Genomic DNA, 16,069 nt, shown 5'->3' with positions numbered 1-16,069 from the left:
TTGAGGAGTAACAAGTTCGGCGACAGGTTGAACATTTGAATTGGAAATCGATTAAGCTGGCTGGAAAACAGGGAGTAAAAAAGAAGAGATTTTTCCGAAGCCGACGGCACTTCACTTCAAAAATAACAGCATTTCATAAATTAGTAAAGAAACAAAGCCCAAGTGCATTATTTAAATTAGATTTATACCATTTATATCATTTTAAATAGTAAAGCATTTCCTGGCACTTAACTGCTGTATTTATCCCTCGGCACATTTAGGCATTTTTTTTTGTATCCACAACCCCAGTAATGCCGCTGAATTATTATGGCCTTGATTTATGAACCTGGCCCAAACTTTTTTTCCCAACTGTTTCCTCCTAAAATGGCGACATTTCCGCCAAAAGTCAACTGGCCTTTCCACCTTTTGGGCGTTATAAATTTGGATTTTTATTTGGATTTTTCCTTTGGCCGCCACAAATCAAAGCCGCGTTTTATGGAAAATAGTTGGCAACACATACGCACTTGGCCAAATGATTTACGAAGGCGTTGAAAAGGCGTTAGAAGAGGAACGTACCAGTTTTTTTTTTTTTTCGTTCGCTGTGGGTACGGGCCTTTTATTTTTTTTTATCGCACATCGGTAAAGTATTAAATTCGTGGCCCCAAAATAGCCGCAAATTTATTATCCCAACGAGCGCATACAGTGAGAGAAAAAGCATTACAAAAAAAAAAACGAGGAAAAAGAGGCGCAGGGAAAGTGCGGTGTTGAAAAAAGGAGGGGGCTGTGGTCAGTCTCGTGTGTATATAACAAAAAGTAAAAACCCAGAGAGTCATAAAAATAAAAAATAGCCCAAGTAAATGTCAAATAAACTTTAACGGTTTTACTTTTTTCCTTCGCTTCTTTCCCTTTTTTTTTTCTCCTCGGAAAACAGATTGGACCACAGGCAGCCGCAGCAGCCAAAGCCATAAACTTTTCGAGCTGCAAAGCCCCAAGCCAAAAAAAAAAGTTATAGTACATATAAATACTTATATAGCTGGTGTGTGAATATATGTACACTCAAAGAAACAATGTGGAATGGCCAATACCTGCGAACTATACAAGTTTTTCGAGATACTCATTCCCAATTGATATTCCTACGTTTTCCTGTTAAAACTTTAATTTATTATTTTCATTAGACTTTATTATTAGCTGACTGACTTTCTGTTGCTGTGTATGCGTACATATAGAAGTCATGTAACCGAACTGACTGAACAAAAACTGCCACCGCTGCAAAAACTGAAACTGCAAATAAAAATAAAAATAATAAAAACTCCTAGAGAAGAAGTAGCAACCGCAAGGCTGTTTTGCGAATCAAGGGCTGTGGGGGGGGGGAGCCCAAAAGGGGGCGTGGCATGGGGCCAAGGGCGTAGCTGAAGCCAGCGATTTACCAACGGGGCCCATCGAGAATAAGAGTACTAAATTACGTGACCAGCCGGCAAAATGACAACCGTAAATCTGCGGTATATTTCATGTGGTCGAGCGGACTTTAAGGGAGTAGAATGGTGCAGAGTACCAAGGCTCATGCGATACCCATTGTTATAATACAGTGTACCTGGTCAGATAATTAATGAAAATGCATATTTTTGTTTCTAATATAACGCAAAAGATTTTGAATAAATTCCAATTCAAATTGATCGCTTTATTTAGGCGCAAACATGTCAAATTACTAATACGCCGCGTGGCCACCCTGTAAAAAGTCAAACTTTTGGCCAAGAGGTCGTATTTTGGGGCCGACTTTAAGTTTGAGTGTTGGCTTTAAACAAAAGGGTCCAACAACAACAGCTGTTTATCGCTGGCAAGGAGATAAAGATAAAGATAAACAGTTGGAGATGAGATGAACTTTAGGGACTTTTGGCCATATGCGTTTGACCCTTTTGGCCAGCGAAACAAAGCCGAAAAAAAAGTAGGCGTAAGAAAGCAACAAAAGCGGCAACAACCACAAAAGCAAACAGGACAATAAAGCAGGAGGCATAAAATGGCAAAGAAACAGAAGAACGTGTGTTTCTGTGTGGGTTCATAAAAATTTTGTTTTCCGCCGTCATAAAAATAACAACAGAATCCCACAAAAACAACAGGCCAAGTCTGAGTTAAGGTCGTTTAAGGGTCATTAAGTACGCAACTCACACATACGAGTGCAATATACCCACGGACATTCGTATATAGGGATACGTACGTACAAGGACTCCCAAAATGCTTATGTTCGAGTGCCGTAAGTCACTTGAAGTGTTGATGATAACTCACAAAGTTTGGGGCTTAAAGAGGGGGCGAAAATGCCGAAAAGTTGCCTAATTGGTTGCTTTAAAGTGTGGTTTGAATATCGATCATTTTTTCCACATTATTTAACTATTTCGTTATTGTTTAACTTATCATCGGCAGTTTTATTTCAAAATATCTAAGGATTTTAGCCTTGAAGCTTTCAAAAACGATTATTTAACTGGTTTATGAACCAGGAACTTGAAAACACTTAGTAATTGGGTTCATTTGCAACTTTTTTTTTCAGAACCCATTTCGTTCTTTTTATCGCAAAAGCTTAACTTCATTGCACTTGGTGTTCCTCGCTCTCTTGCGTACTTTTTTGTAATGTTTTTTATTTGTTGTTTGATTTATTACCTCAGTTACGCCGTCGCTGGCCGGCCATTCATTGTTGTTGTTTATCACACAGCAAACAGTTTAATTTATATGACAAGCAATAAATTGACGCGTCGAAGCGGAAAAAAAGAGTCACACGTTTCCTTTTACAAATTGTTGTGTTTCTTTCGTCTTTTGATCTCCAAAGCAGTTTCTAACTTCATGTGTTCACACTTCCTTTTGTCGGAATAAAAAAATAGTAGTTGCATAAAATGTGTGGGACTCGTGTGTTGTGGCTAAGTGAAAAATCCGTTGCACGTAATTAACGCAATTAAAATCAAAACATTAATGACCTGCGCTCCTTTTGGACCGACGTCGCTGCCGACTGCGACGCAGCAGAGCAGTCGGCGTCGCTGCAGCCATAAGGCAGCACACAAGCAGAGTTTTCCCCTGAATTTTTCGTTCATTTTTCTGCATTTTTTCGTGGCTTTAAGAAATGGTTGCAAAAAAAAAAAGCAAAGATTTTCAACTGAAATAAATAATAATTATTGTTGAATTATTGGCTGGATAACTTCTCAGTGGCAAGCTTTCATTAATGGTTGCGAAAAGAGAGCGAGAAGGAGCGTTCGGAAAAGCGGGTGAAAATGCTTGCCTACTTTTTGGGGCTCGCGGCCATTTTGTTCTGCCTGCGTCGACGTCGACCGCACGACGTCACTTTGCCATCCTGCATCTCGCTCTAGCGCACTCGCGCAAGTGCGCAGCTGCAATGAGAAGGCTCTCTCTCATTCGCCACTGCCGCTCTCTGTCTTTCTGCACCTCTCTCAACCCCCAACTCTCGCTCACTGTTGCTCTCTTTCTGCGGGGAAAGGGAGAGAAAATGGCAGCGTTGAAATATTTAACGCCGCTAAGTATGCTACGAAAATATCGTTCCCAACAAGCGAACAAATTTCCACGTATTTATTGCTTTCGTTTCTTTAGCTGAACAAAAATTATGGTAAAAATAAAGTTCGGGCCATTAAAATGGGAAGATAAAGAAAGAAAGCTAAGAAGTCCTAAGGTTGAGTTTAAATTTCCAAAGCATTTGAGGCCGCACATTTTGTGTACGGAAATCAGAAAGTGCTGGCATTGTAAATATTTCATGGCATTCCCTTTAAGGCTTTAATTGCCGCTTTTGGCCAGTAAAAACTTGGCGAATGTCAAATAATTATCCTGCCAACTTTAAAGCTTAACCCTTGCTGGCACTCAAACACACACACACACACACACAGGCACATATATACACACATCCTTTAAAACTTTGCCCGTCGAGTGAAAAGGGTAAACAAAGGCGAAGAGGAAGGGGCGCAATTTTGCAGCTGCTTTTGGCTTTAATGCGTTTCTAGTTTTTCCTCGCCACTTTGCTGGATTTTTTGGCCACACAAGGAATGTGAAAATGATGGCTGAAAAACCTTTAAAGAAAATGTTTTTCAGATCCGGTATTTTTAAATTATTGGGTAATGAAAAAACAGGTTAAAACAATGTTAGAAAAGTATTCCTTGCATTTTCCACATTGACTATATTAACAAATCAATTATATTCCAAACTCAGCTAAAGAAACATCAGTATACAATTCTGAGTAATCATTTTTCCCAAATTTAATTTCCCTCTGCAACTTCCACTCCACTTTCACTCGTTTACCCAAATCCCCCCATCATGTGTACTATTATCTTATGCATGCCTTTGTTTTATTTATGCGATTTGTGTCAATATTTGCCAAGCATTTAGCCCATGACTTTTGCACGGTTTTCTTGGGCATCGCAAAAATTTGCAGAAAATATACATGTACCAGGATTACCAAAGACAACAGAAAAAATATGCAAAAAAAAGAAAACCAACAAAAAGCTGCGCTTGAAAAATCAACAATCAGCAACAACAACATTTAACAACAATAGATGGCAACAAAAGAATGGCAACATTTTCTTTTATTCCCACGGTAATTTGAATGGCAAATATTTCTATGGCAAACGATAAACAATTAGTGCAAACAAATAGACAAACTGCGTCAGAAATTCAAATATTTTTGGCCAGAAACACGCGTGGCACAAATTGCGCCTAAATATACCCAAAAGCGTTCCACGTGTCGTATGCGTAATTTTGTATTTATTGCTGATGGAATTGCAGATACGTGAGGGGCTTTCGGTTCCATGTACAATATAAATGGCCAGACTGGCGAGGCCCATGGCCATGTGACTCTCATTAGCAAAGATGAGCCCCAATTGGGATGTCCGCAAAATTTATGGCGTCCTGATTAGCCAGGACTCTGCAGGACTCTCCACTCACTGGAGCAAACTAGTTGGCCAAAAAATGCAAGACGCGATAGTCTACTAAGTTTAAAATTTAACCAGAAGTACATTACTGATGTGGGTTTAAACACACATTCTATAACACACTATATTGGCAGGACTTACCGCTCAGCGAATTGTGGCCGCAGGATGGCGCCTTGCCCAGCAGATAGTCGTCCTTGCAGATGAACTTATTGTCGTCCAGCACGTAGAGCTGCTCACCTGTGCTCAGTTGCTTGCGGCAGATGCAGCAGGTGAAGCAGTTCAGGTGGAAGACCTTGTCCCTGGGCTTTCGCACCAGATCCGACGGCGCGATACCCTGGCCACACCCACTGCACTTGGTGCCGTAACGTCTGTGGGCGAAAGAGAATGGGAATGATAATTATGTAATAACTTGGCAAGGCTACAAAGGATACAAGAGTCATGAACATGACTATTGAGTTGAAGCTTTCATTAAGATATAAATTCGTATTTCCCATTAATGCACAACTCTAACCCCCCCCCCAAAATCCTATTTTTCCTGATAGTCCTGGCCCGGTCCTTGTTGAAATCGAAGTCTCATCGCTTGCTTATAGTTCACAATGGCCCTTCCCTTTTTTTTTTTTTTTCATTTATTGTGCCTCTCGAAAGCCTTTCACACCCGATCCATTCTATTTTCCCCCATTCGAATCCATCTACCTTATGGATGGCTTTTGTCTGTCGCCGTCACTTGTTAACCTTTTCCAACTGGCGCTGATTGATAGGACACCTAGGACTCCTAGGATACCTCCTATGCTGCCCCTTGACTTTTCACCCTTTGCAGCAAATCAAGGAATTGCAAGGGGCCACACGGGATTTGATTTCATTTTGATTTGTTCAGGTATTTTGCATGTTAATTGCTTTCGCCAGCCATTCTCGAGATTTTTTCCCCATTTCCTCAATCTCTTCTTTTTTTTTCAATTAGCTGGCGAAGTGAAATCAAATGGAACGCCAAAGTCGCGACTGCCAACTTGACTTAATTGCTTCGGTTTTGATTTGTCCCCGTCTTTGTTTCTATTTCTATTTCTGTTTCTGGCTTTGAGCTTTAGTCTTTTAAGCGATTCTGCTTGGAATCGTGGATTAAATTGAAAAGGGGGTTTGGTGCATTTAATATTTCTGGGAAATTATTTATGTATTCATGTCCTAGGTGAACAGGGATTGAAGAACTTGAGCTGTATCAGTATTTATTTGTAATTTGCAACATGAAATTTGTTATGTGAACTCACCTGAAGAAATCGTTGCGACAGTAGAGCTTCGACTCGCGGCTGAAGCATTTGTCGGTGAGCGGTTGGAGGCATTCACAGCAGCGGACGCAGGAGGCGTGCCAGGCGCGTTCCAGGACATTCAGCAGGAACTTGTCCAGGATGGGTTTGTTGCATCCGGCGCAGGGATCGCCAACGCCCACGGGCGGTTCACTGCGACCTGTGATTGTAAAGCAAAAAGAAAAAAGAACAACAAAAGGTAACATTAAAATGTATTCCAGCATTTGTGTGTTAATGTTCGCAGGCAATTAGTGGCATGACCTCCGGTGACCTTTTAATTGTGGCGTGCTAAAAGTCTGGCGCGTTGGGCGGTCAGTTGAAGTGGAAAACTGACGGACGGACAGGAGAGCGGGATGTGGATGTGTGGATGTGTGTGCGCACTCAACTGAGCGTCGGAAAATCCTTCGAGGCGCAAATTAGCACCTCGCTCTGCTTGCCTCATTAAGTTTGCACATGTGTGTGGGGGGTGCACACGCATACTCCTCTACACACTACACACTGCACACCACACACCACACACCACACACACACACCACGCCCCCACAGGTAGCACACCTGCAAATGAGCAATTCCCAGGTGCGTGGCCTTGGACGGATGCAAACATTTGAGGATTTACAATTTGCACTTTGCATTTCGCACTTGGATTCATTTGGCAACTGCCCGCGGGGAAATGCAACACCCGGTTTTTCCAACTATCTACTATCTTTCGACCACTTTCCATCAGTTTGCAGGATGTCCTTCTCAAATTTCCCCTAACTCATTAGTCCTTCTCAATTAATTATAAATGATATATTATAATATTGTATCATCTAGATCAGAAACTGAAAACATTATTAGCAACGACTTTTGCTGATTAAATTCTACTTATTTTCTTATTCAGGGATCTTCAGCCTCGTTAGCTCTGCCACAAAAGGGCGTTCGCGGGGGCGTGGCACACGCATATTGGTATATATATTTAGTTGTACCTATATATAATATATGATATATACAAATTTGTGTGTGAATCGAGCGAAGTGCAACCGAATAATGATAGAGGCCAGGCTAAAATGGAGCCCCGAGGCCTGAGAAACTTGAGTTGAAAAAAAGGGAGAAGGAGGGAGAATGAGTAGAGAGAAGAGGGAAGAGGGAAGAATGGAGAGTAGGAGGAGGAGTATTGGATAAAGGAGGAGAAGCCCGTGAACAAGGAGCAGAACAAACTGCCTCCTTTCGCAGTCAATCAGTCAATGGAGTTGCAAGAGGCTAAAATATCGTTTAAAAAAAAATGTATTCCCCAAAACGCAAACGCACAAGCGTTTGTCTTCGTTTTGTGGAACATTTATTTGCAGGTGGGGCCAATTTGGGGGCGTCACCAGGTAAAAACCATATATAAACACAAGGGGGAAGAACCTTAAAACAGGAATAAAAGAATTTTAGGACGCTGCCAAAGCAGCGGAGAGTCCAAATAAAAAGCAAACTTGTGTGTGAAAATGTTGTTTTCATTCAAAAAGTTTTCGTCGAGCGAGGGGCGAGGCGGGGAAGGTGAGAAAAAGAGGAAGAAAGGAGGGAAGGAGAGGAGAACAGGAGGAGGAAAGGCAATATGAATGGCGAAAGGAAGTGGGAGGGCTGCCGAGCAGAAACGAAGAAGATGGGCAAGCTCGATCACAAACAGTGCACCTCCCAAGAAAAAGTAACTTACTATAACAAATAAGAGATATAGTATTGTTATTAAAGATATTTAATAATAAAGCCACAAATACATAAATATTTAAGGCAGTCGGAAGATGAAGCTGTGCGAAGGAAAGCGAAAACCAGAAGACAAATTGAGGTGGATGACGAACTGGATCTGCTGCCACTGCCAAATACATCATATTCCGCAAAGTATTTCCGAAAAGTGCCCACCTCCTCTGCATCCCCATCTCCTCCCACAATGACCCACATTAATAAAGCTTAGGGAGCTGCTATGCCAAACCCCATTCCTCACTCACGTTTTTTTTTGTTTTTTGTTTTTTTTTTTCGTTGTTTTATACCTTCTGTTACTCATACGCCCCGTGCAACCGAGCCGACAGTAGCCACTGCCTCGAGCGAACTGATAAAAGCCGGGCCAAATGAATGAATGAACCCAGTGGATGGATGAGTTGGTTAGCAAAAAAAAAATGAAAAAAAATAAGAAAATAAGAAAAAATAACACGGGCATGCTTGGCCATTATAAATGAGCAACTGACACACTGATTGATTGACGAATTGACTCATTTTCGCTAACAGAAAGCCCCAAACAAAAAGGGGAGCCCGAAGAACAGCAAAGAATTATAACGAACATCCCATCGAACATCCCAGCCAGCAAAAGCAAGAGCAACAGAAAAGCACGAGCACAAGCACAAGCAAATCATAAGCAAAAGCAACAGCAGAAGCAGAAGCAGCAACATCATCGCAAGTGGCAAGTTGCAAGTTTCAAGTCCAGACCTTGCCGCATATGTCAAAATTGACGGATGTTATCAATCATTTCATGCCGCTGCAGACAATTTTTAATGAAGGTTATAGACGTTTATAGACGGAACGAAATGGGCGGGACGAGGAGGAGCAGGAGGAGGCGGAGCAAGAAGAAGAGGGCGATTGTCTTCAGGTTTTAAGTTCGAGGCTCAATGAACTGAACTATAAGAAAACAAAAAAAAAAAAAAAAACGTAAAAAAGCGTTGCAAGCATGGGTTAAATGTTCTTCGTGCTGCAAGTGGTTGTAGTTTGCGATCAGTGTGATTAGTGTTAGTACTAGTGTGTGCTGAAACATTGTATTCTATGCTATAGAGTGTTAAAAAGAAATATTTCCATTGCTGTCTTAATATGGATAGTGTTATTCCCATAAGAGGCAAAACTCAGGGCATTTTTAATTCGTTGTCCTTTGGCACTTAAGCCGCCTGAGCCTATCAGCAATTTGTGTTTTCCGCTGTCTTTTGCCAATTTTTCGGCGCTTTTATTCGGGCTCCTCTTCAATTTTTTAAATATATACATATACATATATATATATTTCTTTTTGGCCGTCTGGTCTGTCAGTTGTGTCCGGCACCTTGACGGCTCTCTGGACTTTATTTTTCGTGCCTTCTGGCGCGTTTTTAAAAAGCGACAAATTGTTGTTTGCAGACGCCGACAACGTTGTTGCTTTTGCTGTTTGCTGTTGGTGTTGGTGTTGGTGTTGGTGTTGTTTGTGGCGTTGTTGTTGCCGCTTAAGTGTCGCAATTTAAATATTGTTGAGTGCACTTTTGGCTACCGTTGGCCATTTATTTTGCGCTGAAATTTATGTAACGATGTGAAAAATTGCCCTGCTACTGGAACGAAGCGAAATGTCTCGGCTCTAGGCGCTCACTCACTCTCTTTCCACATCCCTGGATTTTCCGCTGCTTCTTTTCCCCAGTTTCCCAGGCAGAGTAAGAAAATATAGGCTATCTTAAGCAGATTTTCATGGCGAAACCACTGAGAAGATGACAGTATGCAAAAGCTTTAAATACAAATTATGCCCATTTTATGCGTGCTTCTTTTAGTTTTGTACTATAACTTCTATTGTGATACTTTATATATATTTTTTTGCGCTGTGTTCTCTGATCTGTGTGGCAGCCATTGACCGCAGAGCAAAGACGGAGAGAAAAGTGCAAAGTTGCTGCCGAAGCACGTACAAAGCATTTTGCACAACATTTTCCGCGCTCACACACACACACACACACAGACACACACAGGCAGACAGTGTGTAGCTATAGTATATAATTGTGTTCCAGCTTCTCCGCAATCCACAGACTAACTGCATTTATAATGCAGCAGCTTCTTCATGGCTCGCTGGGCCGTTCCTGGCAACACCCAAAAGACCAGCCCCAAAAAAAAAAAATAAATACAAAAAATAAGGAAAAGAAATATAAGGATGGGGCTGGAGAAAAATAACAAATGAACTGAACTCGGCTACCCAGCTGCTGTTGATGTTGCAGTTCGACCACAAAACGTACAGTGAAGCCACGCACAGTTGGCTTATTGATCGGCACCACTGGGCAGTAAAGGAAACGCTGGCAAATTTAATCTTTCTATTTTATGCGATTGTATATGTAGATAGATTGATTCCATTCCACAATTGTCTTTAAGAAGCGTTAACACTTTGAAAATCCGCACTTCTTGCAATTATTCACCCCACTGTGCACAATGGCCACAGAAGCAACCGCAACAAACTTTTGACCATTGTCGTCTGCGCCACAAACTGTGAAAAATTCGTTCGACATCAACGTAGAGCCACACAAAAAAAAAAGTTAAATAAAATACAAAAAAAAAAACAAGAAAAACACAGAGGCAGAGCAAAAAGAAAAAAAAAAGAGAGAAATAATAAAAATCAGCTACAACTTTTTGCCAAAGCACTTGCTGCGCCATGTTGGTTACGCCCCCTGCCCCGCCTCTTGCATCCACTCCCCCCTGACACGCCCACCGCCCCCCCCGCCCCACGGCCCAGCTAAAAAACGTGACTAAAATGTTAAAGCCACGGGAAAGAAAAGAAAATCCAAACCAGCAGCAGCAACCGTCGCTCAATCGCAATCATTTTTTCCAGCTGCTGTTTCTACTTGCAGCTTTTTTCCAGTTTTCCTGCTCGTTTTTGGATGCTGGCAAATCTTATGCAAAAATCCAAATGGAAATGCAGCAGCCAAAGAAGGAAAAAGCCAAACAAATGGCTAAAGTGGAATGGAAATGGGAAAATGCTAAGACAAAGGCGAGAGAGGGGAGTGGGATAAAAAAAAAAGCATCGACTGATGTCATATTAGTGGGAAAATCGTGTCTTTTAACCAATACCACACATATAGTTCTCGGTTCTCACAAAAATTACTAAGATTGCTAGACTTTACTTTTTAGTTAACTTTTCGCTTAAGTTCCTTTCTACCCAACCCATATTATGTGCCATAAAATCTCATTAATATTCGGTTTTTTTTTTTGTTGTTGTCGTGTCTTATTTATTTGAATTTTTTGCTCTTTTCTTGCGCACAGTTTTTGTTGCTCGCTTCATTTTGCTAATATCGCAACTAATTATGTAATTAAAATGTTAACAAGTTCAACGCGAGCAATTTGTGTGAGCGGATCGATGACAACAACAAAACCCACACAAATAGGTGTTAAGCTTTATATTAATATTTCAAGCATATCGAAAGAAGAAAAAAAAAGTAGAAAATATACAAAAATATAGAGACAGCCACAACGAAGCGGTTGAACTTTAGCCTCGAAGCAAACGCAACATTTAATATTCTTTATGGATTTTGATATTTTCGAATAATCTACATATACTTAGGGCTGCGAGCGGCACAAAAGCGAGGGCAGACATGGGTTAAGGCAGCTGGCGAAGGGAGCGAGTGGAAAATGCAATCAAAATTGTCAAATCAGGCGCAACGAATTGCATTAAAAATAGCTAAATGGGTCTGTGGAAGGTGGAAAACATATACATGTATGGGAAAGGAAACTCCAAAATAGAAACCATAACATTTAGGAAGGGAGAAACATTGTAGATTTCCTACTCCCTCTGCAGTAAACATTGATTATCCTATAAGAACCTAGGCTCAATCAAGCAGCTTCACCGCAAGAGATTAACCCTTTAAGCTGCCTGCACTCCTTAGCAGACAAAAAGGATGTGGCATTTAAATAGCCGTCGACATTTTCCCCATTTCCCCATGCGTTTTCCGCTCGGCCACTGAATTTTAATACCAAGAAAAGCAGAAACAAACTCGATGGACACAAACAGATATGAAAGAGGCCAGCATGCAGCAGTACCGAAAACAAAGAAAATAAATAAATAAATAAATTCGGAAAAAGTTGAAGAGTAAAAGAGGAAAAGGCACACAAAATGAAGTTAAGGGCTAGTACCTTCGATATTGGCCAGGATTCGATGAACGAGGAGCAAGGGGGGATATTTATTCTCTCAGCCGCCTCTGGTTTTTGTTTTCTCTGCCGCCCCCTTTTATTTTTCCGGTTTTTTGGGGGAGGACTTGGGGGGGGTGGATGGAATATAATGGCAAAGTAAACAATTTCATGATGCGAGACGATGGCTTCTGGGCTGCCGCCTATCTACATCCAAAAGCCTCACCTCAGACCCCAAAAGGCTCCACCTTCCCCCCTCTCCATCCAACTCGCAAGCACATCGATTCGCTCGCTTCACGTCTGTGTATCTAGCAGATACTTTATATGCATGAGTTACAGAAAAGGAGGCGTATTCCTCTCGCAAGCCCTCTTCCCTTCACTCCCCCCCTCTTCACTCGGCTGTCTGCTGTTGCAAAAATATAAATACGAAAGAAAACATGAGCTCGCAAATTTACATGACAAAAATGACCGAGAAGAGATGCCAAATGAAGGCTGTTCTGCTGCTTAAATAAGTTGGCCAACCAACTCGTAAACCGAAACTGAAGCGATAGTAATAATAGTAATAATAGTAATAATAGTGGAGGGATAAACAAGTTTCATGCCATATATAAAACTACTAGCATTTAAGCTCCAGTGAAACCTACTCCTTTTTGCACATCAATGATGCATTTTTTGTTGATATATCGCTGAGAGAGTTCATTGATATATCAAGCTGCGACATTAACTCCTCCCAATTAGTCAATCTTTATGGGCCGGTCTTTAAGGGGAACTCTTAACTTGGCTCCCAGCGCTGCCACTCAAGATACCCAATCTCAATTTCAATCTCATCAACCATTTTCATAGTCATCGCCATCTCCATCTTCATCTTCATCTTCATCTCCATTTTCATAGTCGTCATCATCAACATTGTCGTCAGTTGCAGAGATTTTTATAGGCCCCCCCAAAGGGAGATTCTTCAGCCGTTTCTCCTTCTCCTATATATGTGTGTTTGTATGTATATATATTTTCTGTTTTTTTTTTTTTTTTCTTTTTTTTGCCTCCTTTTGTCGCCCCATAAAAATCACACTTCTTGGCCAAAAGGACCGAGTGAGATGGGGCGCTCGATGGGGAGCGAGATGGCAACAGCTTGGGGTGGCTCGTAAGTTCAGGTTCTTCTGGCTTCCTCTTTGCACCACCCCCAACCACCCCCAAACCATCCCCAACCATCTGGAAAGCAACCCCCCTGGGAGGTTTGTTGCTGTTGCTGCTCTTGTTTGTTGTCAGCAGACAGATAGCCAATGATAAGCCTTAGCGTATGAGTGATGTGCCATGGACACAAACACGAGCCAACGGGACAACAACCTCCCCCCAAACACCCGCAGACACCCACATTTCCATTTCCCCCCACCGCCCTGCGTCTCCCAATTTTTTATTCCATATTTTGCCGAGGTTTTCCCATTTGATATGCTATGCTGGCTGCACTGCACACACAACAACCCCCAGGAGTGGTTTCTAAGTCAGGCCCAGCGAATGCCGATGGCATTTCAGTCAAACGGAAAAAAAAATGGGGGAAAATATATCTATCGTTAGGGGGGGGAAGAGGGGGGCTAAAGCCCACAGTGAAGCCACATATATATATGTATATGTATGTACTGCTAGTAAAGTTCAGGAATTGTGTGTGAAGATAGAAAATGCATAGATATTTGCAGTATTTTTGAAACAAAGTTTATAGTTTATTTAAATAAACTATAAATAAATAAATTATTTAAAAATTACGTTCAGTTATTATGCAATGTTTATTAAATGGTATTTTTATTCAATAAAAGTGCTGCATTTATTTGCTATCTATGAATGTCCTGTAATCTACTTTGTATTAATTTTAATATAATATAGATTCTAGCGAGCTTTGCTAATTGCTCATAAATATTTGAATATTAAATGCTGATATAATTCAATACACTATGTGCTTGGAGCCGCCTTTGTTTCGCCACTTTTGCCCGACCGACCGAAATGAGTTTTTGTTTAAAGACCAGGCCCTGTAACCGCCCCACCTGACATCCAGCCATCCAGCCAGGACTACAGCCCTGCAGGACAGCCATCCATCCACTCGTCGTCCTGCAGTCCTGCAATCCTGCAGTCCTGGCCGCAAGGACATAAGGACATGGAGTGCATCACATTGCGGTCGGCTGCTGGGGGATTTTGGTTCAGTTTCAGGTTTCAGGTTTCTGTTCGGGGCTTTGCTCTCTGTTTATTTTGTTAATATTGCGACACTCGGCTCCGCTCGCCGGCTAAGTTCAGCGGTTACCTGGCGCCGGGCTCATTTGATGTGGTATTTTCCATCGCCTACTGCCCGGAAAAACCAACCCACCACCCTCCCAAAAAAATAACACCCAGCCGCAAGGCCTTTGTTTTTTGCGCTGCTGGCCGCTGATTGATTTTAAATGCTTTTGGTGTTGGCGATTCATTGAAAATTGATGTATTTGTAAATTTGCATTTTTCAATATTTAATGCAGGCGGGCGGGCCTGCATTGTGGGCGTGGCTCATAAATGTGCGAATGTGTCTTTGTTGAATGCACTCGCTATCTGTATTTTCATTTTTTTTTTTCTTTTTTTGGCGAAATGTGTGGGGAAAGCGCTTTCCTTTCTCCCCGACTGACTTTAGTCGGTTCGCTTAATGCGATTAAAGGTTTAAAGTTTTGTGCCAAATAAAGCGTATGCAATTTTCCGAAACCCCCCCCCGCCCCCCGAAACACCCGCCCAATGCTTGGCTGGAAAATTTGTGCTTTGATTGGCAAAATTTAGCTCGAAGCCTGGCCAAAGTTGGCAACTTTTTAGCCAGGCCCCATTTTGTGGGCCAAGACAAGCATAATATTATGCATATTATAATGATCAGCAGCAAGGACATTCGGCCATAGCTGCTTGCCATTTGCCACTTGCCACATGCCACATGCCACAAATTGTCCTTTAATTGGTTTTGCGCATTAATTTTGCAGAATTTATTGCGCTTTGTGCTTTGCGTTTTGCATTGCGAGTTCAGTTGTGGTGCATTTTCATTTGCATTCGCATTTGCCAGCCCAAAATGCAATTAATAATAAACAATCTTGGCACCGAATCCGGTAGCAATAACAGTTCGAACTTCGAACCAGCCCACATTAAGGCAGCCCAAAGTCGTATCAATACATCGATGAGATATTGTTTTAGGTTTAGGTTTTTGGCCTAGGACCTTTCGCAAATTTAAGGCAGCCGAAAATTAAATTACGCCGCTTCCAGTTGCCCAAATGGCAAATGGCAACTTGCAAATGGCATTCGAGAAGCGGCTAACATTGAGCAAGATCCCAAATATTGATTTTATATTAAACAGCAATTAACTGGGATGCAACTTAATACAATTATCAAGCGATTGAGTTAGCAAAATAATAATTAAAACTGCACTAGTTTAGGCATTAATTAATCAGCATATTTAGGGATAAACATTAGCCATCAAATGATCTTTAAAAGAGTTTCTATTGCTCGACGATAACTGCAAGTAGCAATCGCCTTAATCGATTTATAGTATCAGGTAACGCATTCATCGATCTTATATATCGATATCAAATGCAAGTTAAACGATCGCTTTGTGAATGCAGTATGATTGCAAAAAATATCAAATATCACTCTCATTGATTCGACCATCGATAAATTCACTGATTTAGCGCACTTGGGGTGGTCAGGATTTTGTGGTAAGCAATTCGGGGGCGAGTTTATCTGAGGCTGCCCGGCGATAAGCTCAAAATTTATGCCCTTTCCCCCCCCCCGCCGGCTCTTTGCGCCGGCAAACATAAACATGAAATTCTTTTATCGTTTTATCGCAATCTTTTCTCAGTTTAACCTTGAATGCGAGTGCACGTAGTTGCGCCATTATCAACCCCCTTTGGGTGGGAAGTCAACTTTTGACAAGGCTTATCAGTGGACCAGCATCGGGAGCAGCTGAGGACACGCACCCAAAAAGGGGCGGAGATGGGTTGGCTGGATTGCTACTCCTGCAGCAACTGGGGGTGAAGGAAGAAGCACGCAGGACGAAGG

At 41.6% G+C, this 16,069-nt stretch overlaps 2 protein-coding genes across 4 annotated transcripts in view; one reads left to right on the top strand and one right to left on the bottom strand.

Annotated features, from left to right (window-relative positions):
• Positions 1-16,069, top strand: part of LOC120455562 (zinc finger CCCH domain-containing protein 13) — a 151,530-nt gene that overhangs the window by 57,434 nt on the left and 78,027 nt on the right. The gene's annotated exons all lie outside the window — the stretch shown is intronic.
• The window catches only part of LOC120455563 (LIM/homeobox protein Lhx1), a 49,684-nt gene that overhangs the window by 26,116 nt on the left and 7,499 nt on the right, over positions 1-16,069 (bottom strand). The window contains exons 2-3 of one of the 2 annotated variants that reach the window (XM_039641925.1): positions 6,152-6,347; positions 5,034-5,260 (exon numbers count right to left, since the gene is read on the bottom strand). In XM_039641925.1, the coding sequence (XP_039497859.1) occupies positions 5,034-5,260; positions 6,152-6,347 (423 nt within the window). Of the gene's footprint in view, positions 1-2,628; positions 2,764-5,033; positions 5,261-6,151; positions 6,348-16,069 lie in introns of those variants that run through there. The other variant, XM_039641926.2, reaches the window with a different exon arrangement.

This window comes from Drosophila santomea, chromosome X, assembly GCF_016746245.2.
Source record: "Drosophila santomea strain STO CAGO 1482 chromosome X, Prin_Dsan_1.1, whole genome shotgun sequence".
Taxonomy (NCBI): Eukaryota; Metazoa; Arthropoda; class Insecta; order Diptera; family Drosophilidae; genus Drosophila; species Drosophila santomea.
The sequence above is the reverse complement of the archived record's forward strand: the minus strand, read 5'-3'. Positions and strand labels throughout refer to the sequence as shown.